Source organism: Parambassis ranga, chromosome 16 (assembly GCF_900634625.1).
Source record: "Parambassis ranga chromosome 16, fParRan2.1, whole genome shotgun sequence".
Classification (NCBI taxonomy): Eukaryota; Metazoa; Chordata; class Actinopteri; family Ambassidae; genus Parambassis; species Parambassis ranga.
The window spans coordinates 13,066,212-13,090,112 of NC_041036.1; the positions used below are offsets into that span (position 1 = coordinate 13,066,212).

The 23,901-nt window shown below is 41.9% G+C and overlaps 1 protein-coding gene across 5 annotated transcripts; it reads right to left on the reverse strand.

Annotated features, from left to right (window-relative positions):
• Nucleotides 1-9,266: 9,266 nt before the first annotated feature.
• Nucleotides 9,267-23,443, reverse strand: znf574 (zinc finger protein 574). Of its 5 annotated transcripts, XM_028426222.1 has the most exons (11): nucleotides 23,353-23,443; nucleotides 21,257-21,418; nucleotides 16,281-17,439; nucleotides 15,986-16,200; nucleotides 15,478-15,657; nucleotides 15,187-15,281; nucleotides 13,578-13,672; nucleotides 11,985-12,133; nucleotides 11,483-11,770; nucleotides 9,770-10,222; nucleotides 9,267-9,619 (listed from the first exon to the last, which is right to left on the reverse strand). In XM_028426222.1, exons 2-11 carry the CDS (start codon nucleotides 21,410-21,412, stop codon nucleotides 9,554-9,556), a joined length of 2,856 nt encoding a protein of 951 aa, XP_028282023.1. In that variant the 5' UTR covers nucleotides 21,413-21,418; nucleotides 23,353-23,443; the 3' UTR covers nucleotides 9,267-9,553. The 5 variants fall into 5 exon arrangements, with proteins under 5 accessions (XP_028282023.1, XP_028282018.1, XP_028282020.1 ...); XM_028426217.1 differs by having other exon boundaries at nucleotides 9,267-10,222; XM_028426219.1 differs by having other exon boundaries at nucleotides 9,267-10,222; nucleotides 21,257-21,414; nucleotides 23,353-23,409.
• Nucleotides 23,444-23,901: the final 458 nt, after the last annotated feature.

Below are 23,901 nucleotides of genomic sequence, written 5' to 3' on the forward strand. Positions count from 1 at the left end.
TCCATTTACAATGAAACATTAGAAGCCATTCCCTGTATCAGTTCCAATCAATACCAGTGTGTGGATAGATATGACCCGGCTGTGACACCCATATTCTCCAAGGACCATTTAGGATGAGACCGTGTGTGTGTGTGTGTGTGTGTCCACCGGTTAGGCTAGTACTCAGCGTCTGCCATTGTGTATCTGTGTATGTGCACAGCTTTTGTTGGCACCATTAGAATGCTATGGTGTCGCAGGTGTGAAAAGATGTGGGTGGGTGTGAATTAGTGTGCAGAAGGTATGTCAGCAAGCAGTGCAAAGATGGAGGTGTGTGTAAAACGTGTGTGTCTGTGTGCATGTGCATATGTGTCTCAGCTGTCAAGCCTCAGGCAATTAATACATTGATCTACTTTATAACCTTCTGTTACTTCCAGTCCCACACAGGGAGGATGAAAACACCTCTGTCCCCTCTGCATTGTATTATAGACGCATATGATATGCTATAAAAATGATGGACAAACACACACACACACGCTGTCACTGTGAACACACACAGCATCTCCATTCATTGCCTGTGTCAGGAAAGAGACTCGTAACGTCTTTGGTTCAAACAGAATGTGGAGAGGAGCTTGAAGAGACTAAGAGAGAGGGATGGGATGGAAGCGAGGAGGGGGAGGGGTGACACAGCCAAAGAGGGGAGAGCAGAGAGAGAGAGAGAGGCAAAGAGAGAATGCGGAGAGAGGGTGAGAGAAGCAACAAAATGAAGTGAGCCATTTAGATTATATCCAAATCCATCAAACTGGACAGGCCTGTTTATGTCCTGATTGCGGAGCAGTGGAGGTGGATGAAAAGAGGACGGAAGGAGGGATGGAGGGGAAACAGGTGGGGTGGTGGGGTAAGGAGGTGGGCTGGACAGGGGTGGGTGGGTGAGACACAAGAAAATGAAGGAAGCAAATTAGAAGTGAAAACACTTCTGAGCATACTGCAGACTGAAGACAGACAGGGAGACATAAGAAACAAGAAAATGAGAGGTGAAAGAGACTGAGAGGGGGAGGGGAGGGGGGAGGAAGAGAGGGATGGACACTCACCCATTTCAGTGGGCTCTCCACAGGCAAGCACAATCCCTGCTCTGTGATCCCATCCTGGGGAAAGGCGCAGCGAGATCCTGGAGCTCCCTCCACTGAATACCAATGGAGCTGCTATTATCAGCTCACACACACACACACTCGCTGACAAACACCGGCACTGAGGAGGAAACAACACAAACACACACAGAGTCAAGTCTGGGGTAGTTTCAGTGTTTCACATTTCAGTGATGCAAAGAGCATATCAGCACAACTGTGTATGCGTTCCTTTCTTCCTCTCTTACTTCCCTTCTTTTCTCTTTCTTCATGAAAAAAGCATCAGAGGCAGTGCACAAGCCAGAGCCATCACTCCTCATACACATATATACACACACATACAGAGCATACACACAAATACTTACTGAGCTTATATTCAAAAATCCCAGTGAGTCCCACAGTTGACTCTATTCCGGCTCACAGCTCCTCTGCTTCCAAGGGTGTTGGAGAGAAATGAGTTGTCCGCTATTTTCCTCTCCCTCCCCGTGGGTTCCTCACAGTAGTATTTGATGCAGAGATAAAAGGCTACGAAGCCAGACTCTTCATCCTCTCTTGTTTCTCCCTCATGTGCAGTGTATGTCCAGTTTCTCTGTCTCCATTTGTTGATTCAGGTCCAGTCTAGCCGCCTGACTGTGGACTCACTGTGATACGGCGACACGCGACGGGAAACTGCATTCACTTAGTCACCCTCCCCTCTGCCTCTCCCCTTGCTCAATAGTATACCCGTACCTCCTTGGCTTTCTCCAATCTAATCAGCGCTCTCTCTCTCTCTCTCTCTCTCTCTGCACCCACCCACTCTCTCCCCTCCTTCCTCCTTCCCAACACCCACTCCTTTACACACTCTCTCTCTCTCTCTCTCTCTCTCTCTCTCTCTCTCCCTCCTAGGTATTTTTCTCAAAGATGAATATCAACTCCCCCCCTCCACTCTTCTCTCTGTCAGTTTCTCCGATAAGCATTTGAAATAAAGAGAATGGCAAAAAACTGGCCATGAAGAAAACACACACACACACAATATCTGAAACAGACAGATTCACACATACACACATGCCAGGAGAAAGAGAAGCGACCAGCAGATAGAGAGAGAGAGTAATCATAAGGATGTGTTACATCCCCAGCCAGGGTAAACTATCCTGACAGAGTTTGACATGGCTACATGCTCAGGGTGACACTATCACACACAACACACAACTATCCTCCAGTCCTGTGACAAACAATAACATATATACCTGCACACACACACAGCAGATTGTGATCATGCAAACACATGTGGCCTCAAACTGACTGACGCACACATCATACCAGTGATACACAAAAACACAAGCAGAGGAAACACACCATGTGATTTAACACACGCAGGCAGAATATTGTGATTAAATAAGGATAGTTGTACTTTTTCAGTCTGTTGTATGAACCAAGTGTTCCTGTTTTATGCTTCATTACTTCATAAGCTACCAGGGATGAAATTGATACCTGTGGTTTGTAAATTAGCAGATACATGTGTTCACAGCTAATTAAATTAAATACAATACATGGTACATGTTTTTTCGGCACATATTTTAAAAATGTGTCCATCCATGTGCATTATTATGGTGTAAATTGCATATTTTTATGAATATTGGAAGAATGTCTCAACCAAAGTGGACGCTATTAACATCTACATGCAGTCACACTAGATTTGCCTGTTTACTGCAGAGGCAAAGTACCTTGAAACTGCTCACAACATGGTCTGTGATTATTATTTTTTTTTTTTTTTAGAATAATCAGGTCATGATTTCTGGAAAGGGAAGGTGCTACTGAGTTTTTCAGTTGTGCTTTGAGCACATCAAGCCATCAAGTTTCATTTTACTGAAGGGGTGGCAGAAATCTCTACAGCTGATTTCTTTAACAATCTGAGCCTCACATTTAGAGTGAACTGCCCCTTTAACACTTCAGCTAAATCTGCTTCCGAAATAATATTAAAGATTTATTGTACAACAATGTAAAGTAGATGGAATCATCTCCACTTCAACCAGCTACAAAATTAAAATTCTGTTTACAAATTAATGTATATATAATATTAATACTGCAGGATGGTGATAGCAACTTTCCATCTCATTTAATTAAACATTATAAACTAATAATAAGTTTTGAATAGAGTTCTTTACCTTGTAATTAAGTGTTTCTAATGTTGGATGGGAAGAGTTGGGCTGCTGTGTGTACACATGCACGCATACTGTGCTCGCACACACTGCTGAAGATCATCCATCTCCTCACCAGAGCACCGTGACAGTTCATGCAAGACTCCCTTGAATGGAGCTGACACCCTTCTCACTATTTATAATGTTCACTCATATAAGGCACAGCTCCACAACAGCACAAGCCCACTGCAAGCAGGCGGCAGTCTCCAGAGAAGCAGCTCACACTACATGATGTCGCTGCACAACTCCCATATCCCACTTCTATCACACACAGTGAGCCGGCTCCCACCCCTAATGAGATTGGGACATTGGCCTTATGATGCCTTTGCTCCTCTGCGGCCACTCCAAGTAGCCTTTTCAGTATAGATCTTTTTCCTAACCTTACAGCCCCGGTGCTCTCTTAGCATTTCATGTCATCCAAGCCTATTAAACTCACCACAGTGTGTTGAATCATTGATTTTGTCACTTTGTGCATGAGGCAAGTCTTTAATTGCTACTGACAACCCTGTTGTGTTGCCCGTTACAACAGTGACGGTTGTAGATTATGCTTTGAAAGATTTCAAAAGTGGTTAAAATTTGGCTGGTTCAACTCAAATGGAATGCCAACAGAATATGTGTTTTGCTAATTAACTCACATTACTACAGTTCAGAGGACTGACTTCAATGCAAAGTAATGTAAAGTATCTGTCTCTCATATTAATGTATAGCTTCATATGTGAGCTTCTGTGTACATCAGCTCTGGTTTAAGCCCAAAAAGCTGTCCCCTAATCAAACATGGAAGCAAATATAGCATGTGACAATGCTGAGCTGTCTCTTCTGCTTTGATTTCAAACAGCCCCCCCCCCCACCCAATGCCTCATCATGTTTTCACCTATTCACTTTGCATCTCATAAAATAATGTGCATCTCAAGATGTCTTTGTCCAGTGGGCGGACAGTGCTGGAACACCTATTACTCACTCATTGCTTGAGCCTATTAGACTGCAACCATGTCAAGCCAGAGGTTCCCTCAGGCTCTGGCATTTGTGTGTGTGTGTGTGTGTGTGGACATTTAGAAATGACTTGCACTTGCAAATTTAAGATTCTTTTTTAGTCTCAGTGCACGTGGTGTGTGTGTGTGTGTGTGTGTGTTGGAGACATTGGAGGGAAGCGTACACAATGTTACCCCTGGCTGTGACCCACAGCTGCAGTTTTCAAGAAGTCAGGACAACTCTCCCTGTGCTGTCTCTCCCATTCCATCACACACACTGACACACACCCCGCAGTCCAAGTGTGTGCATGTGTGTGCGCCTGCTGTCTAATTTACCCCCGGTCTAATTTACCCCACTGTTGTTGTTTTTTTTAGCACCACTGGGTGACACTCAATCTGTCATGTGAGAGTGATTGTCTGCATATCATACCCCCTGTTTTGTATAATATGAAATAATCCAACAATCAGGAAAGCAGTTACACATTTTACCTTAATACTACTGATGATTTAGGCCTCACTGCATCCACTGAAAGTCTGCTGTCACTCTCTGTTTCAGTCTCACTCCTCTCTCTAAATATGCATTCAACAGCTGTCTCTCTCTCATCTCCATCCCACACCACTTTGCTCTTGACAAATTGATGTGGAGCGCTTTTACATAACAACTATGTAACACACGCACACACTCCAAATACCATCCACAGCACAAATGTAAACCCTACTCAACCATTACACATGCACTTCACTGCAGGTGTTAAAAGCACTGTGTCTGCAGTTGCCAAAGTGAATTTGTTGTGTTTCCTTAATTTGCTCTTTGAAGAACACAAATGTGGCTTCTGTGTTAACTATTGCTTGGAAAGTATGCAAAAGAGGGGAGGGTAAGGGAGAGGAAGACACAGGGAGGGAGGGGGGGGAATTGACATTCTGCCTGAGCACTGCACTCTGCTTGTGGAATAATGATTAGCTCCTCGGTATTCTAGTCACATATGCTTCACTATCAATGGGAGAGGGAGGAAGGAGTGAACACGAGGGAGGGGACAGAGAGGGAGGAGACAAAGGGGGAGGAACGATGAGGGAGGTGGGTGTCACACAGGCAGAAACAAGGTGAACAAGAGAGCAAGGGGATGGAAAAAAAGTGAGGGGTAATGGAGGACAGAACAGAGGAGTAAGTATGACATAAGCACCAGACGTGAGTGCAAGTGTGCTGCAGTATGCTTGCTCTCTCTCTCTCTCTCACACAGTTAACAAAAATTCAACAGTCAGACAAATTTGCAAACTAAAAAAATCCAAAGTGAGTGCAGGCAGTGCGTGCACACAAACACTCCTGCATCCACACACACACACACACAGAAATACACTACTACACGCGTGGAGACTACTTTGTCAAAGTCACAGCAGGTACAGCCACCTCAGCAAAGAGAGAGACAGAGGCTGTGTCGCAGGGGGGGAGAGAGGGAGAGACAGAACAGGGGAGTGATGATGAAAAAAAAGAGAGAGAGAGAGAGGGAGAAAGGGGAAAAAGAAATAAGAGAAGGACAGAGAGTGGAGAGGAAGCATGTGCAAGCAATAAATATATAATCACAAGGCATAGAGAATGATAAATGTATACCATTATTTAAATAGGTCAATCATACATTAATAACTACAATATGATAATAAAGTTGGGAAGTCAGTTGTGGCGGACTGACTAGTGTGCTCACTTAGTCAAACACAAAGAACTACATGGTGTTTCTGCACGCCCCCTAACTCAGACTACATGTTTTTTTAAAGACGGATCATGGTGTGTTGCGTTTTTCAGCTGATATGTACTATCTACAGTCCACAGTTAAGTATTTGTGTTATTAAACAGCATCATTTAGTGGAATAAATGCTTTAGACAGAACACTGCTGGTAGGCCTGGTATCTATACTTTCATCATGGCCCAGTTGTTATTACATAATCTTACATCTGCAGGACTGCAGGTAATAAATAATACCACTACAGTAAATATCAATAGGGACGCACAATTTAGACTAGCAAATATTTATCACACCTCAGGCAGAGGTCACGTAACAGTCGGCATTCACATTTGGAGTAGAAGTCTATTTATAAATGTAATAAAAACATATTTTTCTTTTATAAAAGTACAATAAAATACATACTGCATTGACCTTAATGTGACTTATGATGTATCATTTTAACTATATGTGCTGACCTTTAATGGTCAGCACATACTAGTGCTGTGGTGATATTTATACTGTTCCTCTAAAATACATCAGCTGTGTCTCCATCATGTCTCACTGAGGAGCTGCTTTGCACCAGAAGCTCAAGGCAAAACTTATTAGTACTATACGAGCATCTCAAACACAATGCTCATACAGTACGCACGCTGACATGTCACACACGGCTGACATGTTGACAGACTGTAATTATAATATATAAATGAAATGCTTCCATGTCTAAATTACATGCCTTTTGTGACCACAGTGCTAATCTGTGTCAGCGAACAGAATTTTCCATCATGTTACCTTGGAAACAAAGCTAAGCGCCCAGCGTCTCCGGCTTGCCAAGATGTCAATAAAAATGGCATCAAAAAGACATGACTTTAATATTCCTCTGGGGACTTGATGGTTTGTGGGTTTACAGCGGCTGTGTGTGAGTTAACTGTGGGCCTTACTTTATTTTCAGTGATATAATATATAAATGTACCTCAAGATATTACAGTTACAGCAGGATTGTGATGTGTTGCCTTCAGTAGACTTATTAAATTATTATTATTACTTTGGTACTAGTGCGTGGTGTGATTCTTTTTGTTATTCTGTTAATTGGGGTGTAATATTTCTTCCAGTGAATGACATCCAGAAGTAAACAATAATCTTAGTTTAAGTACAAGAGCTGACACTAACACTTCCAAAGCTGTTAGAGCCAAATAAATAAATAAATAAATAAATAAAAATAAGTAGGTGGGCCTATGTGTAAGTATTACTGCTTAAATTGGTGAAATGGGTAGGAGTAACAGGAGGGAATAGCTGAGAGTGAAAAATATCATGTCTGAATTAACAGTTAGCTGAATAGCAGCATGGTTAAAATAAGCTAAATGTAAAGTAAGGTCAACTTGCTTAGGTCAAACACAGCTGCTCTGTTTAATTTGATATAATCACGTTGGTCTCGAATAATGTTATCATGAACCCAGGTATGCAGAAGTGTGGGGTGGTGAGGGGGCCACGTTCCAAACTTCATCTGAGAGACTTTGAAAACACAAATTAACACAAGAAACAAATGAAAAACTTGACACTGAAAAAACACACCCAAAGCTTACAGTGACTTGCCACAGTTAAAACATGGATATCTATGACTTCATAGCTGCTGTGCTACTATTCTTACCTGAAGACGAGTGCCAAAAACAGCGCTCCTGGTGTCCTCCACCTGCTCGGGACACTGTGATGTCAGCGAGTTTGCTGCTGTGAGAGCTGGAAGCTGAATATGCACATTCTCTCCTGAGGGTCACTTGGGTATTTTTAGTGTTTATGATATAAAAAGAGGTGAGAATCAAAGGGATGCCCAGGGTGAACGAAGCAACTCCGTGTGCTTGTTTATCTTTTTTTCCCCCTATTTGTAACAAGGGCATTCATGAAGCTGATGGTTCTTTTAGGTGGTAATAACAGGAAAAAAATCACTTTTATCTTTGCCTGCTTGTAGAGCCCATACCATGAATAATTCAAAGAGCTAACTGAACAACATGTAAACATACTATTTATTTTACTCTCAGCTATGTACAGGCATAATTACTATCATTTATTGGGGTTTGTGTTTACACCATTTACATTTTTGAATGCACCACATATTTTTTAATCTTTTTAATTAATATTAAAATTTGTATCATTTTTTAATCAAGGCAGACTGTTAGGAAAACCTATGAGATCTGTAAGCATGCATCCTTGGGGGCAATTCATTGGAATTTTAATCACATTTTAAAAGGTAGCTCTTCACAAACCAATTGCAAAAACTCAAAAGGTGCAACATCTGAGCCAAGACCTGCACACAGAAACACTCTGTACATCAAAAAGACATTTATACTGCAGCCTGACTTCTTCACCAGAGCATACAAATCCCATGATTTCTCTGCCAGGATCTGTAACATCATGAAACACCTGTGTGTTTTGCATTTTGTTTCACTGTTAGGTAGCAGCTATGATAAACAGCACTTCACCAGAATATCAGCTCTGAAGATTTGCCAGGGAGAAAAAATATGTATTTATTGACTGTTTTGCCTGTTGACTTTTTCAGGAAAAGCAATGAAAAGCAGCTAAATATTTGGCACTGGCTTCTCTGCTCCTCAGGAGCCCTCAATTTCCTGATATGCTTCTCACTCTGCAGAAATGCTGCCATTTCCCCATTTCAGTTACCCACACAATCATCAGCATTTCTGCTTCCATGACATGAAAACAAACCAAGACTGAGTGCCTCTGTGTGTGTGTGTGTGGTTTCAAACCCCCCCTGTCAGCAATCACTGGGTGGGAGACAGCCATAAACTGCGCTTTAGAAACCTATAATGGGCAAATGCAGCGCTGGCAAAACTTATATCACATTATCCCTCTTCCCATTCAGACACAAATAGGATCATTATTTTTGATAACTATACAGCAAGTGTGGGATAATTTCATTACACTACTTGCCACTGCTTAATGCTGTACTTCAGCTAAATCATCATAAATCTTTCCATATCCATGTTATTATTGTATTTAATTACAGCACAAAACCAATCAATAACACAATGTCCTACTAAGTATTGGAACATTAGGCTTGATCTATACGCACACTTCTACTTCCACCAACATTAGTGTCTGCTTGACAGGAAGATACACTCGTTTGAAGGGATGCACTGACTCTGCGTGAGTGAGTCTGTATATTTCAAAGCAGGAGACTTCAGTTTGTCAAACAGCAGAGGTGGCAATTTACAGCAGGACCTATAAAGTCCATCCCATCTGATGGAGCAGTGCCCTCATGTCATCCACCTAATAAAATGATGGACATTCACAAGCGCAAAAGCTGAAGCATTTTATTATAAAGAAAGCACAGAACGTTTTATGGGTCACCACATCTTGCCCTAATAAAAATGGGGCTGTAAATACACGCATAATTAATTTTGGGCCAATTTTATATTAGTCTGAAGTACTAATTTGCCCATTTTTTAATTTGCCTTTGTGCAACCTTTAAGGCATTAGAGTAACATTTTTAAGAATGTTTATTGAGAACTACTGTTAAATTACTACACAGGTTAGGACTGTTGATTGAAGCTGGCTTAGGAACCTACCAAACTATATACAATAAACTACAAACTTTCAGGTCCTGTAAATCTTTTAATCTGTCTATACGATGTCAACCTAGTTCTCCTAATCTGCCTTCATACAGTCTCCTCCACAATGAACTCAATGGCATGCTGTGGTGACTGGCTGGTCTCCACCATGGTGATTTCATTTCCATCCATGGTGATGGCAGGAACAGTGATAGCCTGAGTTCCCAGAACAGAAGAAGGCAGAATGACAACCTGTGAAGTTTGCTCCATGGCGCCCAACTGATCGGAGGGGATCATGACTGTGTCAGTACCTCCTTCACCTCCCTGCAATACATAGATGGTCTGCACAGTGGCAGAATCAACCTCCCCTGAGGTGGCCAGAGAGGACAGCACCTTGGCCCCCTCCAGCACCTTCTGTACCTGGGCCTCAGTTGCGTCAACCAGCTGGTCAGCCTCCTCTTGCGGCAGGTCTCCGTGTAGCCGGATGTGTTTATCCAGGTTAGAACGGGAGCGAAATGCAGCAGGGCAGTGAGAACAGGGGTAGGGCTTCTCGCCGCTGTGGGTGCGGGCATGTTCGGTGAGACGAGCAGCCACACTGAAACTCTTGCCGCAAATCCAGCAGCAGAAAGGCCGCACACCGCTGTGGATGCGCTCATGGTCCTGTAGGTGGGGCAGCTGTCGAAAGCGCTTGTTGCATACGGCGCACTGGTGGAGAAGGGTACATGGAAAAGAGTAGAAAACATGAAAAAAGTGTTATGTTCATGACTCTACCAGAATGCAATTAATATTTTCTGAAACCTCTCCATTTTTTTTACTGCAGATGCAGCACTTCTAGCTGGGACATCGAAAGAGCAGAGAAAATATGGTACTGAAGGAGACGAAGGAAGAACATATGCAAAGCAAAAAAAAAAAACAAAATACTTGGTTATCAATGATGCTGCTGATTTTTTCCCCACACACAATCAATTAACTGTTAATCAACAATACATCAGGCAACAGCTTACCATCATACAAACCTTACATTTAAAAGGCAGAAGCCAGAAACTATGCATCATTATGTTCCAATTACTGCCTGCTGATTAATACTCTGTCATTCAAATAATCAATTCATCAATGTTGCAGCGACACAGAGGTATGATTAATTATCACAAAGCAGAGAGCTGAGAGGTAAACTTTCTCTAAATAATCACATCAGTTTTACTTTTCCTGCCACACAGTCTCTGCTTGCACCCGAGTGCAGGAAAAGAACTACAACCAACAACCTGATTAAACCTGAAACGCTACAAACAAACGACATTACTGAGCTTTACTCTGACTCCTGCTGGGGACACTCAGATTTAAACTGTAATCCCCGTTGACAGATTTGCAGCTTCAGGATCTTTGTATAATATACTCTAATAGAATTACATTCTCTGTAGAGTTTCCTCTCCATACACTAAGCAAATATCAGTGTCCCTCTAACAACGCACATTATATTTAAAATTAAAATTCGTCCCCATATCTGGCTCTGTGTTTGAGAACCAATGCTTCTTGAACCTCGGTCCTCATCGTGCCTGATAGATATGGCTCAAAGCAAAGCCACAAACATTAAATCAATTTCTACAGCCCGCCATGCTGAGATGGGCTTGGGTGGGTCTATAGTTGATGTCCTGCCTTGTCACCAGAGCAGCAGAGAAAGAGAGAGAGAGGGAGTGAATCCCAGAATAGTAACAGGCACAGAGGGGAGTTGACAGGCCCTAACTCAGCCCTGCCATTAATCACAGGTACACAGGGAGGGAGGAAACACCCGCAGGACACACACTGCAGAAATGGCCATGGTCCGGAACCACAGAGATGGCTGCAGTTACGGCGTAACCACAGGGGGAGGAAATGCAAGTGTTAAAAGATCTGAACATTTGTCGGTGAACATAGGATTTAGAAAGCTCAGAGAAACTTACATTTTTATGCAAGTAAAGACTCGCTTACCTGAAAAGGCCTCTCATCAGTATGTGTCCTCAAGTGAACATTGAAGGTGGAATTGTAGGCAAATTCTTTGTGGCAAAACTGACAACGGAAGCGGGGTCGGTTTTTGGACTTGCCAAGCTTTCCTTGAAAATGTGCCAACACATGTTCCTCCAGGGCGTTGTTGGAAGTAAATCGGCGGCGGCAAGGCCTCACTGGACATTTGAGAGGTGTCTGACCCGTGTGGGACAACCGATGGAGTTCGAGGCCCTCCTGAGTCATGCAACGGTGGCCACAAAGGTCACACTCAATCTAAAAAAGGAATAAGACAAGAAGACAGAGGTGACAAATCAGAGGATAATGAGATGGAGATCAGAAAGGATGAAAAGAGTGCCTTCATGGTGTAACTGTGATGCAACCACAATGCCACACTGGATTCCAGCTGGGGACTTTTGTTTGATGTCACAACCCTTTCAATAACCACATATTTCCTCCTCTGTCTGGACTTGACAACTTTTTCCCCAACCTGTCCAGTTGAGCGTCCTCTGCCCTGTCCCCGTCCACGCCCTGTGTTTCTCTCCTCTTCTGAAGTGGGACACCGCTGCAGGTGGATTTCCAGCACTGACTGGTTGATAAACTGGGATGAGCAGTGAGGACATGTCGCTGGCTCCTTGTCTGTAATAGAATGGTGTCAAGGTTCAGACAGGTGGTCTCTCTGATCACACTAAAAGCTACTGTGCTGTGTTAATATCTGATGGCTGATTAGAGCTTGCTGATTGCTAGACGCTGTGCCAACAATCATACAGTGACAGGTGGTACATACAGAAATGGCTGCTGATGAGGCAACAATACCCAAACATTACACTGCAGCCAGATTCTGTCGGGGTTTATTGGACATTTATAGCATTATGAGTTTCACTAAACTCAACAGGCACAACATGTAAACATAAACTTTAACTGCATAAACAACAACTGGGCAATAATCAGTCTCTATAATCTAGTCTACCTATAAAAATCTCATCATCATTATTTTTATTTTTGTCAAAAGGAAAACAAATCTGGAAAACATTTGTTGAATGCAGCGATGATTAGTTAGCTGTACAGGCTACACTTTTTCATGTCTGTAAAGAAAATGTCCCCTCTGCCTGTTTTTTCTCTGCAAGCATTTTTTTGGAGTTCTAAGAAAACATTAAAAATATTTAATTGATTGATTAATTTAGAGCATAAGGATTTTTTTAATATATAACTCTACAACTCATTATTTTAATTTGTGCAAATATGTCAATTATTTACTCAACAAAGTAATTAAAGGTTTTTTCATTAACTAATTGATCCATCTCCAGTCAGCTGGTGCCCTGGTTATATTTTGGCAAAGCAAAGCAAACTCTCACTGGGTTGCTCTTGAAAACCTGGCTGGGAAACTGCTGACATTGACGGTTCATCAGTTTGTCCAAAGGCCGTCATGCCAATATCTCTCAATCTGCTAACCATCTGTACCGTCTGTCCCAGTGGGGACGATCCACTCTGCTCCCTATTGGGACCCTCTAATTAAACCTTTAATAAGGACAATCTCAGCCTATGGCCCTGGATGGATCAATAGATCAATCTCTCCAATCATCTTTCTCAGAGCAGCCACACACACACCTCAAGCTTAACTAATGAGGTTGCCGTGCCAACAGCCCCCTGATTAAGATGAAGTGTCAACATGTTGACCCAATTCATTTACATTCACCTTCCTCCTCCATTCCACATGGAACACAAATCAATGGAAAGTCATTGACCTAATGCATCTGAGGAACATTGCACATATACCATGGATGTATGTTTGTAAATAAACAAGATAGGCCACCCAGGCAAGCTGATGGGGACATTTATTGCCAACTTTGCATTAATCAATAGTAATTCACTGCATGCTGCACTGATAAGAACATCATCTCTAATTGGTTTCCATTACAACGAGGGCTTGCATTAGGTTTTTCAGTATGGCTCCACAAAGCACAGGAAGGGTGTGAGATATGTGCAATGTAAGTCGAGACCTAATAACAAAACAACCCAGCCCACGTTATTTGTGCCAACCATAAAAATATAATGTGACTAATATACAGGCCTAAGCTCGCACCTTGATGCTTGAGTGAGTGCAGGTCCAGGTCTTTCCTACGTTTAAAGGCCTCTCCACATTCGGGGCAAGGGAAGGGGTGGCTGGTGTGGAGCAATCTGTCAAAACACATATAAACAAGTTAGATTACTGATCACAGGGACACTGTAATAATTTTCACCAACATTAAATAATCATAAAGAGTCCTAACTCAAAGACATAAAACAGTAACAAACAGTAATAAAGGTCATGTTTTGATTTTACTCTACGTGTGACTCATTAGCAGCATGTGTATGCTCAGCTACACTTCAAGTCAACAAAGGGGCATTACTGCAGTGTGTAACTACTGGAGATAAAAGAACAGCAGTAAACCAAGAGGAGTCCATATTAGGACATACTGCATAACTTTGCACCGTGTAGCACCTTAGCAGACGAGACGTGTGTTAGAATTTGTTCATCTAACACTTCATCAGGCCTGACTCTGTGGCATGAAGAAAAATACTGCAGTAAATATTTTATATCAGCATGTTTTAATGAATAACAATGTAGTGAACACCGCTGCTTTAAATAATCTCACTGCAGAGTTAGTTAACCACACAAGTTACCGGTACTTAAAAGTAAAGCAGGATGTTAAGGGTGATGTGCAAGGACCCTTCAAGGCCTGTGTAAGAGGCCAGACTGTTTCTGTTCCCTGTTAAATAGACAACAGAAATCAATATTTCAGGGACAGTTGACCCTGAGGTAGCTGGAAGGATTAAAATTTCAGTCAGGGCCACCATTCCTCAAAGCAAGATGTTCTTTGATGTGCAGGTATAACGCCTGTAAGTACAGCTATAGTATTTGAAGCAGGTATACGCTGACCAAAGATCAAAGGTAATCAGGTAAATTGTCTATCAGCAGAAAACCCATTGTGACAAGTACTGAACTGATGGAAATGGAACTGAAAATCTTTCTTTTTAGATATAAAGAGGGAGCTGACACCATTTATATGACAATAGACAAAATTATAAATCCGGGTTAAAACAACAGAAAGCAGCATAGAACCAAACGTCGGTGGTCACTGTCTGCCTCAGAGGCGTAGTCCACAACATTCTAAAAACTTCTGGACTTCAGGTCAAGGGGTCCACTTTAAAATCCAGATTCACAACATTCACATCCACAAACATGCTAATGGAAAATATATTCAGTTTCTATATTATAAAATGGAAGTCAGTACTTTATTTCACATACACACTAATGTGTGTCCTCCCCCCCTTTGTTCAGTCTGGTAGGACTGGACCAGGATCCCTCTCTTCACCTGCCGTCCAGGGTTGTTATCATTATCATCTTAATATACAGGGCCTCTGTCTGTCAATCATATATGGCTGAGGCTCAAGGGCACCCAGACATCTCAGTCTGCTTTATTACACAGCTTAAAGGTCATGCTCAGTAGTCGGACACGGCTCAGCTGCTGCAGCTACTGCAGCTCTGCTCTGCTATCTAAATCCTGTCCAGGGTTCAGTATGGAACTGTAATTCTTAAGTATTTTTGTGGTAAACAGAGCTGGAAAATGATTGAATCCCAATAACCCAACAGAAGTTATTTTTGCAAATATAGAAAAACACTAGCAGATAACGTTAGAAAGTGTTATTACTTGTGATGGTTGAGCTGATCCTCAGTGTTGAATCGTGAAGGACAGTTAGGACATGCGAAGAGATGTGCAGCTCCCTCATTGTCCAAAGAACAAACCTGCAATGAGACAGTTAAGTTTTTAAAAATGAAAAAAATCTTTTTAGAAAAACGTATATCTACCATTTTAAAAGCGGGTAAATCTCAATATCATACATACTGGGAAATGATGATGTATTTTTTGTTCAACAGTTTGGAATAAGACCATTTTATTTTGAGAGCTGCTATAATAATCAGAAAATGGCAGAGACTGTACTGGTTTGCGTCCACGCTTGCGCTGAGGCTGCGTCGATGTGTGAATGTGTTGGTGTCTCTTCAGGGTGGCTGCCTGGGAGAAGTTTTTGCCACAATCCTCACAGCTGAAGGGCTTGTTGCCTGTGTGGCTCATACTGTGGCGCAGCAGGCTCTGGGAGTTAGTGAAGGACTTTGTGCACACCTTCACAAAAACAACAACCAGGATTAGTGAGCTAGCTGGATATAAACAAAACCTTCTGTGCAACAATTTGGGAAGCCTTAAAAATTACATGTTATATTGTACTGCATATCGATGCTTGTTCAAAACTCTAATTTTGAGATAATTTCCACTGTGCAAAGGCAGGCTGTCAAATATAATGAGGTTGGAGGTTCAAACTGTGTCGGTCTGTACTTGGAAGCATTACATCACCTCATCAAAGGCAGCTGCACAACATAAATCTTTACATGAAAGCAAATCATCTTTCTAAAGGGAGAAAGGCAGACATTTTGATCAAAATCCTGACTGGCACCTTGCATGTGAAGAGTTTTTCTCCGGTGTGGCTGTACACATGTGTGCGGAGGAAGACACGTCGAGTGAAGGTTTTGCCACAGTGGGGGCAAACATGGGGTAGAGGTGTTCGGGCCCAGTCCTGTAGCAGTTTGGCAGGTGGAGGGTGATTGGTGTTGTCTGAGTCAACTGTGGCGCTGCCCTCTAATTCATCTTTACCCCCTGAACCCTTGTTTCCTGACAATAAAAAAGTTTGTTCAGGTAAAAACATCCTGTAACTAATGTCTTGTTTGCTCCTAATAAAGAAATCCACTAACCTTTGATCGCGTTGCCACTCACAATCCTGAAGGAAGGTTTGCTCTTTTTAGAAAGGGGGGAATCTGATTCACTAGCCGAGGCCGATGGAGAGAGCAGCCGTTTTGAACTCTGTGGGCTGTCCTGAGGCTTCGTGGTGGCTGCTTCATCACTGGTTTCAGCTCCATCTGCCACCTCTGTCACTGATGTGAGGCCGTGCTGCCGCCGATGGTACAGGTATTGAGTGGTGTTCATGAAGCTTCTATCACACTGGGAACATGTGTGCAGCGGCTCCTTCAGGCCATGCTTCTGCTCACGATGTGAAACCAGCCCTCCCTCATCCGTAAAGCTCTGCCCACACTGGGTGCACATAAACAGCTCAGGCCGAGTAAAAGTGGAGGTGACCGTGGTGGTCGAAGCAGTGGTCGCATGTTCGGTGCCATTACTTTGAGTGTGATCTTCTTCAGATGTAAATTCAGGAATCACTACCACATTTTCTTCACCCTTCTGACGGTGTTGTTTGCGATGATAGAGAAAGAGGGTGGTGTTTAGAAAGCTCTCTCCACACACAGAGCAGCGGTGCAGAGCTTCCTCAAAGCCATGTTGGGTCTTGCGGTGGGCCACAAGTTCAGACACCAGACCAAAGCAGGAGCCACAGTCCACGCACAAAAGCACAGGTTCAGGCTTTGGCTTTTTGTTTGCCCCTCTCTTCCTGGGAGACGAATCATCTGCATAAGAAGTGTCTGCTGCAGCAACAGGAGGGTCAGAGCTCTGAGAGAAAGCAGTCTCAGCAACCTCCTGCCTGTCTCCCTCCTCCTCCTCCTCCTCCTCCTCCTGCTCTTCTTCTTCTGGTTGTTGCCCAGCAAGTCTATTAGATTCATTTACATTTAGAGGCGAAGCAGTGCTTTGCAGTGAGGGGGTCTCTGGCTCAGTTTGTGATTCAGGTACTGAGTGGCTCCCTGAAGCATCCTGGTGACATGTGCCTTCTTTACGGTGTGCCTGCCAAAGGTCAAGGCTCTTGAAAAGTTCATCACAATCTCCACACTGGTAGAGGATTCTGGGCTGGTCTGATGGGACCTTTGCAGTGATGAGAGTCTGTGTGTTCTGTGCAACAGACACAGATGACTGTGCTGCTTCGACTTCAGTCTGTGACACTGCCCTTTGTATGTTTATCACCTGTTGCTAAAAAGACAAGAGAGAAAAACACTTAATCACTACAAATAAAATGACTCTGTACAAACAATAATCAAATAGTCCTTTAATTCACTCGCAATGTTTTTCCTTTTATCTTGTTCATTCCAGAAGAACAGGGATGTGGATTCAGTGTTGGGGTACTGAGATCAATTAGAGCAGCATGTGTTTAGTGCCAAGGTTCCTCTGAGACCTCCAGACAGCCAAGATAAGGCCTCAGCCTGGCCGATAACTATCAAGAGGTCCCATCAGGGTTGAATGGGTCACTCCACCGGGTTTTAGATTTGCTCCCTCCATCCAAATGGATGGTTTAAAAAAACAGATCAAGGTCAGGGTTAAGAGCATCTGGAACTGCCTCAATCACAGGAGTTAAACATGACTCACATACAGTAATGAAGGCTTTTGTTATACTGTAGACCAGATAAGGCCACAGCAGGATTCAACTGGATTTTGCTGGTATTTCCTCCCTGCATCAATCTGCCTTTTATTCTTGTTAATGGTAATATACAAAAAGGGGGTTGAAGGCTGTACCCAGCCATCACCGATCTAGTTTTAATAAATAAAAATTTAATAGGCATTGATTATTATACTGTAACAGTAACAGAATTTTTAAAATTATTTTATGAGCTCCTCAAATAATGTTAAAATGTGTTGGTGTCTCCCCCTTTTACATTATTTGTAGCCTAAAAGGTAACTTGTGCCCATAACCTAGAACTAAATATATCATAAAGAAAAGAGATGTGGAACAAGCAACCTTCAGCTGTAGACTCAGACACTTTCTTTCTTTCTTTCTTTAGTGAGAAACTTAAACGTCTTGCCAACAAAGGGGATATTTTTTATTCAGGTGGTACAGAACAGAACGTTGTTTGACTGACTGCTTTTTTGTCTGCACCACTGAAACCTGTAAAGACACAGAAAGTCAAGATCAGTTAAGATCAAGACTGAACTGAACTCACTAGGGGGAGAGAGAATATATATTTGTTATCTTCTATACTTATGTTATCTTAAGTACAGATGGAACAAGTTCTCTGCCAAACATAGCCAACTTAGGGTATAAACTGAAGGATCTGACTTCAATATGAACTTTAATCCATGAATGCTACTGTAATTTTTTGCATCACAGGCATTCAAAAGACCCAATAACCCTTCTGTAAATCTTCCTTCTTGGCTCAGGCATGAAGGCAACTGGCAACATCCCCAGAGACTGCACAGAAAAAGAGGGAAATATTGCCTACTGTGAACCAGCTTTGTACCATTACAAAATAGGCACTATGTGTAAATGTTTACCCTGCCTGCATGCAGCCTGCTTCCAGAGCTCTTCATTCATTTGCCAACAAAAGTCTGATGGGTCACATAAAATGTGTCATCTGGAGGATTCTAACAACAAATTGTACTTTTGGTGTTTTTGCAATGCTAGTGAAGTTCAGAATGTCAATAAATTCAGAATGTTGATTTCGGGGCTCTTATACAAGCAGAAGACAAGTGCAGTGGAATTACAGGCATACAGAGGAAGAAGAAGAGGCTGCCTGAAGTGAGAGCCATACTGTCAGCTGGTGAGAATAGCAGTGCAGACCCTCGTTAATAGTTCAGTTTTGATAAAGTTGCATATGCATTTGCAATATTAAAGGAAAGCTCTGAAACAAAAAATGTAGATGACTAACTGCTGTTTCTAATGCAGCAAAGAATCAGTGTTCTGATTTAATGCCTCTAATCAGCTGTTTGCAGTTGCAACAACTTAAGAAGGTGACAAGCCCGGTGCATTCTGCTTTTTCTATGTTTTTAAGAAAACCCATTCCTTTTTCTCTGCTTGTGTGGTACTGATTTTCTCTCTTGCTTCCCCAGCCTAATCACACATTGTGTATGAGGAAAATACGCGTTGGCAAAACAAACGTGTTGTTTTTTTCCTACTGGTGCCAAACATCCCCATTTATTTGAATCATTTACTGTACTTCCTCCACTGTGAAGGTCCTCTGACTCACTGTGTAACAGTGACAGACACTCTTGTTTAACAGAGTTCATGATGATCATCAACAAAAAAGGATGATGTTTGTCAGAGCACAGAGACTCATTAGAAGCACACCTTCAAGTACACTGTGTATGATCTGTCAGTTTGGTGTCTTTACAATGGTTAAAACCAGAAAAAGTGCATCTAATATGTGCATATTCTAAGAATAACAATGAGAATGTTTGCAGATGTGGCTCATCAAGGAAAGGAAATCAGAAGTACTGTTGTACCATCAGACCCGGTGGACCAAGATACCAGAGAGACCAATGCTGATGTCCTTTAGAGTTTGTCCGTCAAACTTAATTGGGAAATAACAGCCATTGTTTTATACCATGTCCTATTATTTACACAGAAATGATGATAATCTAGTAAACGCACCAAGTATGCTTGCAATAAAGCAGCTCATGGCAAAGCAGCGGCCAAAAAGCCATAAGGTTTGCAGGTTTTATAGTGTTTCTCCAGCTGATTCATCTACGAGAAGGCCAATGAGCGATCCATCAGGAGAAAGAGTGGCACTGACTGATGCTTTTCTCATGCTCTTCTTCCCGCTGGCGACTCAGGATGCAATCTGTCTGTCACGAATGTCACTGTGCTTTATGGACGTGTGTTGAAGACTGTAAGGATGGAAGTCCGGAAGCAAGCTCAGGCAGCCATGCCTGACTGCTAAATGAGGGCCAATGACCGCTTTTAACCCTGAGGGCTTTTCTTTAGTTGTTAAAGAAAAGGCAAAAGAAAAAAGTGCCTGGTACACCACATGACCACCCGATGTGTCAAAGTTAAAGGGAACAACTCATCTCATTATACAACTTACTTAAACTCTGCAGTTTGACTATCCCCTCTTTATATAGCTAATACCAATCAAACAACAAACAGATTATGCATTATTATAAGGAACGTTGTGGTGATTTATGCAGACATGTTAATGTGCTGACCTGGATCTGAACTGCAGTTTTTATTGCATGCCTTTCTCTCCCCCTTCCAACCTGTCAGTCTTTCACACTGTCCCCTACTGTCATTCATTCATTCATCCATCACCAAAAAAAATAATGCAGCACTAACTTATTGTATAGTGTCACGCATCAAAACTTTGTATCCATTCTTTAAAACAGAGCTACAAATCTCAAAGCATTGAGATTGTGACACACCTTGTAACTCAGTGGTGATGTGTTACTCTGCCAGTGAGACAGAAATCAGTTCAAAAAAACTGAAAGTGCAGGCTTTAAAACACTGTCAATTGATAAGCAACACATTTAAATTAAATGCATATGATGGCAGATCTGGGAACTTACACCATTTTAACTGCTCGTTTTAGAGCATATACTATAATGCCTATTGCCTGGACTGTTTTTTGTTTCTGTGGTAAAAATTTAATTCTGAACAAGAATTGTACAGTGTTTGATGAAGGATACAAAGTTTGTTGGCATGTGCCCAGTGCTCACTCTTAATATGATCTACTGGTTATTTTATAATTAAAAGTATGATGTCATAGTACAACTAAATCAGATTAATACACTGCAACACCTTGAAACAAGTCTGTAAATAATAACAACCCAATGTTAAGTGCTCTGACCAAGGTCATCATTACCAGCAGTAGCAGAACAGTGTCAATTTATGACTAAAGTTATACTTGTCATTTCAATGTCATTGTCCAGATATGATTCTGGGGCTTTGTGCACACAGTCATTTCAGGCCACGCTGTCACAATATTAAGGTTTTCTTCCTTTTCTACTCCAAATCCTTAATCCAAAAAATTTACCGTAATCATGTAAAAACAAGTAAAATGTCGACTGTGCCAGTACTTACCCGTGTCTGCAGCACTGGAACGGTGACAGGGGGGGTTCCAGATGTGTCTGGCTGATCATCCTCTGCAGTGCATGTCAACTGATGCTTGAGGACCTCCTCCAGAGTGTTAAATTCTTGGTAGCAGGGAAAGCACATGTACACTGATGAACTCTCCATGGCTGCCTGGGGAAATCAAACAACATTTCATAAAAAATGCAGGAATGCAAAACTGATTTTTGTAAAGCTGAAACAATTCACCAAACCACTGCATGCTTTGAATATGAAGGTAATATCACAACATGACATTTATACAGAGGCTCATCCACCAGTGCATTCCTTCTGATGTTATGTTGTGAACATTGCCCTCTCCTGATGAAAAGAAGTGTCTGCATATATTATCAAGACAGCAGCTTGGACACCAGTGCTGGGCTGCTAACGATGGGGTTGCCAAGATGACTCACCATGCGCTGAGCCTGAGCTAATTGTTATTTTGACCATGTAGGTTGCTGCTTAGGTGGAGACCTTGCCAAGTCTTTCTCGGTCTCTCTCAGTGCCATTTCATGGGCTGAGCTGATTTTCAGCTCCAACATCAATTAGATATGTTCCATAATTGGACCCTCTGGAGGTGCAGTCTAGCCTATGCCACTGCTGAATTATACCAACATCAAAACACATGTTCACATGTTCCCACTTACTGGATACCAATCAGGCTTTACACTGCACTGGCAAAGCTCCAATGAAAAAAAGAACCTCATACACATTATCTCCATCTTGAAAGAAATCAATGTGATGCAAGATTCCAGTTTATCATTTTAATTTGCTGACTGATGAAACACAGAGAACAAGGTTGTTTGGTAATATTCTACATAGAAATCTCATGACAAGAAAAACAGCATGGCAATGTGGGTTATTATGATTAAATGTATCACCAATATATAGGTTTATTAACTAAAGGTACATTTGTAATAAAGGAATATTCTATACCTGTTTTAAGTATTTACAGCAACTTCGCGTGTGTTCACAATGCATCACAATATGAGGGCTTTAAAATCAAATATCTGCACTGTATGCGATAAATAGATGGAAAAGATATGTGCATGTCAGAGCTGGCATCACCAATCAATAAAAAACGATGTTGTACATCCATAACTGTGTGTAAGATCAAACAGTAAACATTCATTGTAACAAGGAAACATGTCACCCAGTGCAACAGTTTTATACTGATTTATGCAACTCTTCTGTGATGCAGAGGACTCAGTATGTAGCACCTGTTAATGGAGCCAACTGGTGTATAGAACCTGTTGACTATAAAAAAAGGTAAATAAAACACAAGTCATGGTTTTACCACTAATCACTGTGCTACAGTGATTACACCCTGGTCTCTTAATGACGGATTATGAGCGATTAAGTGTACCTATAAAATTTCTCTAATAATGTGCTATTGTTAAACCAGGTGGCGTTATTGTGTATAAAAGACACAATCATTTACATTTATAATTTATTCTAAGGTCAATGCCTCTATGAGTATATAATTTAAAATACCCGTAATCATGATTCATGCAGACTCTGATAAATACTGAGCCTCGTGTTAGCTCCTTAGTCGTTTTGCTAGCAAGAAAAACAGCTAGCCTGTTAGCCTGTCCGGCTAGCAGTTAGCCGCTAGCTGCGCTAGCGCTTTTCTCTCTGACCAGCACAGTGTTGCTACATGCAACGATGGCCATCTTTCTAACATGGCCAACGTTTCCTCTGCGTGTTAGCAAGGTCCCTGCTAGCTCTGAAGCTAATATAACAACCTTGAGCTCACTTCTTCATAGTGGGCATCGAAGCCCCTTTCGCTTGCACCTAAACCGCTTTTACTACTTGGAGCCGTGGTGCTTACTTTACTGAAACCAAGGAGAAGAAGAAGAAGAAGAAGGGCAAGAAGAAGAAGAAGAAGAAAAGACCGAAGAAGGAGGGCGGGATACGCTTCTTCGGTGGTGTAATGGCGGCGACGGACTAAAAGTTACCATTAGCTGTCTCCCCCCGTTGAAAACCTCCGTAGTTAAACATAACTGAGCAGGACATTAACGAAAAAGTATCGTTCTTAAAATAGGTAAAGTTAATTTTACAGAACTTACCGAGCACTCAGGGGTCAGTAGTCAAGGAAATAGGACATCAACTTCTGTTTTTTCTGCATGTTAGACGGCTCTACATGATTGGCTAGAACCGTCACTTCCTACACCAATAGAGTGAGACTACATATTACACAGTGAGTTTGTAGTCCAAAAGGGCGCCAGCGGCAGCAACACTGTGTGACACATCACATCACTGTCCCTCATTATGGAATGAACATTGTTACATATTGATTATCACCTGATTGAGCAGCTGCACAAAGAGCAGTTCTTGATGTTGGTGTGTCCACCCCATAGCAAATAGGCATATCTCAATCCACTAACATTAACTTTTTGACAACTTTGTTATGTATTAAAGTGATACATCATAACAGCACATTTAAAAGCTGCAGCTTTACAAATGGTAATTTGGGTTTTAAGACATATTTTGATAGATGTGATTTCTGACCTCAGTATAACAAAAAATGTTGAGGCTTTGAGGTATTTCTGCATCTTAGTTCAAAACTGGATAATATCAACAGTTAACACAATTCTAATTATTGTGTATAGTGATTT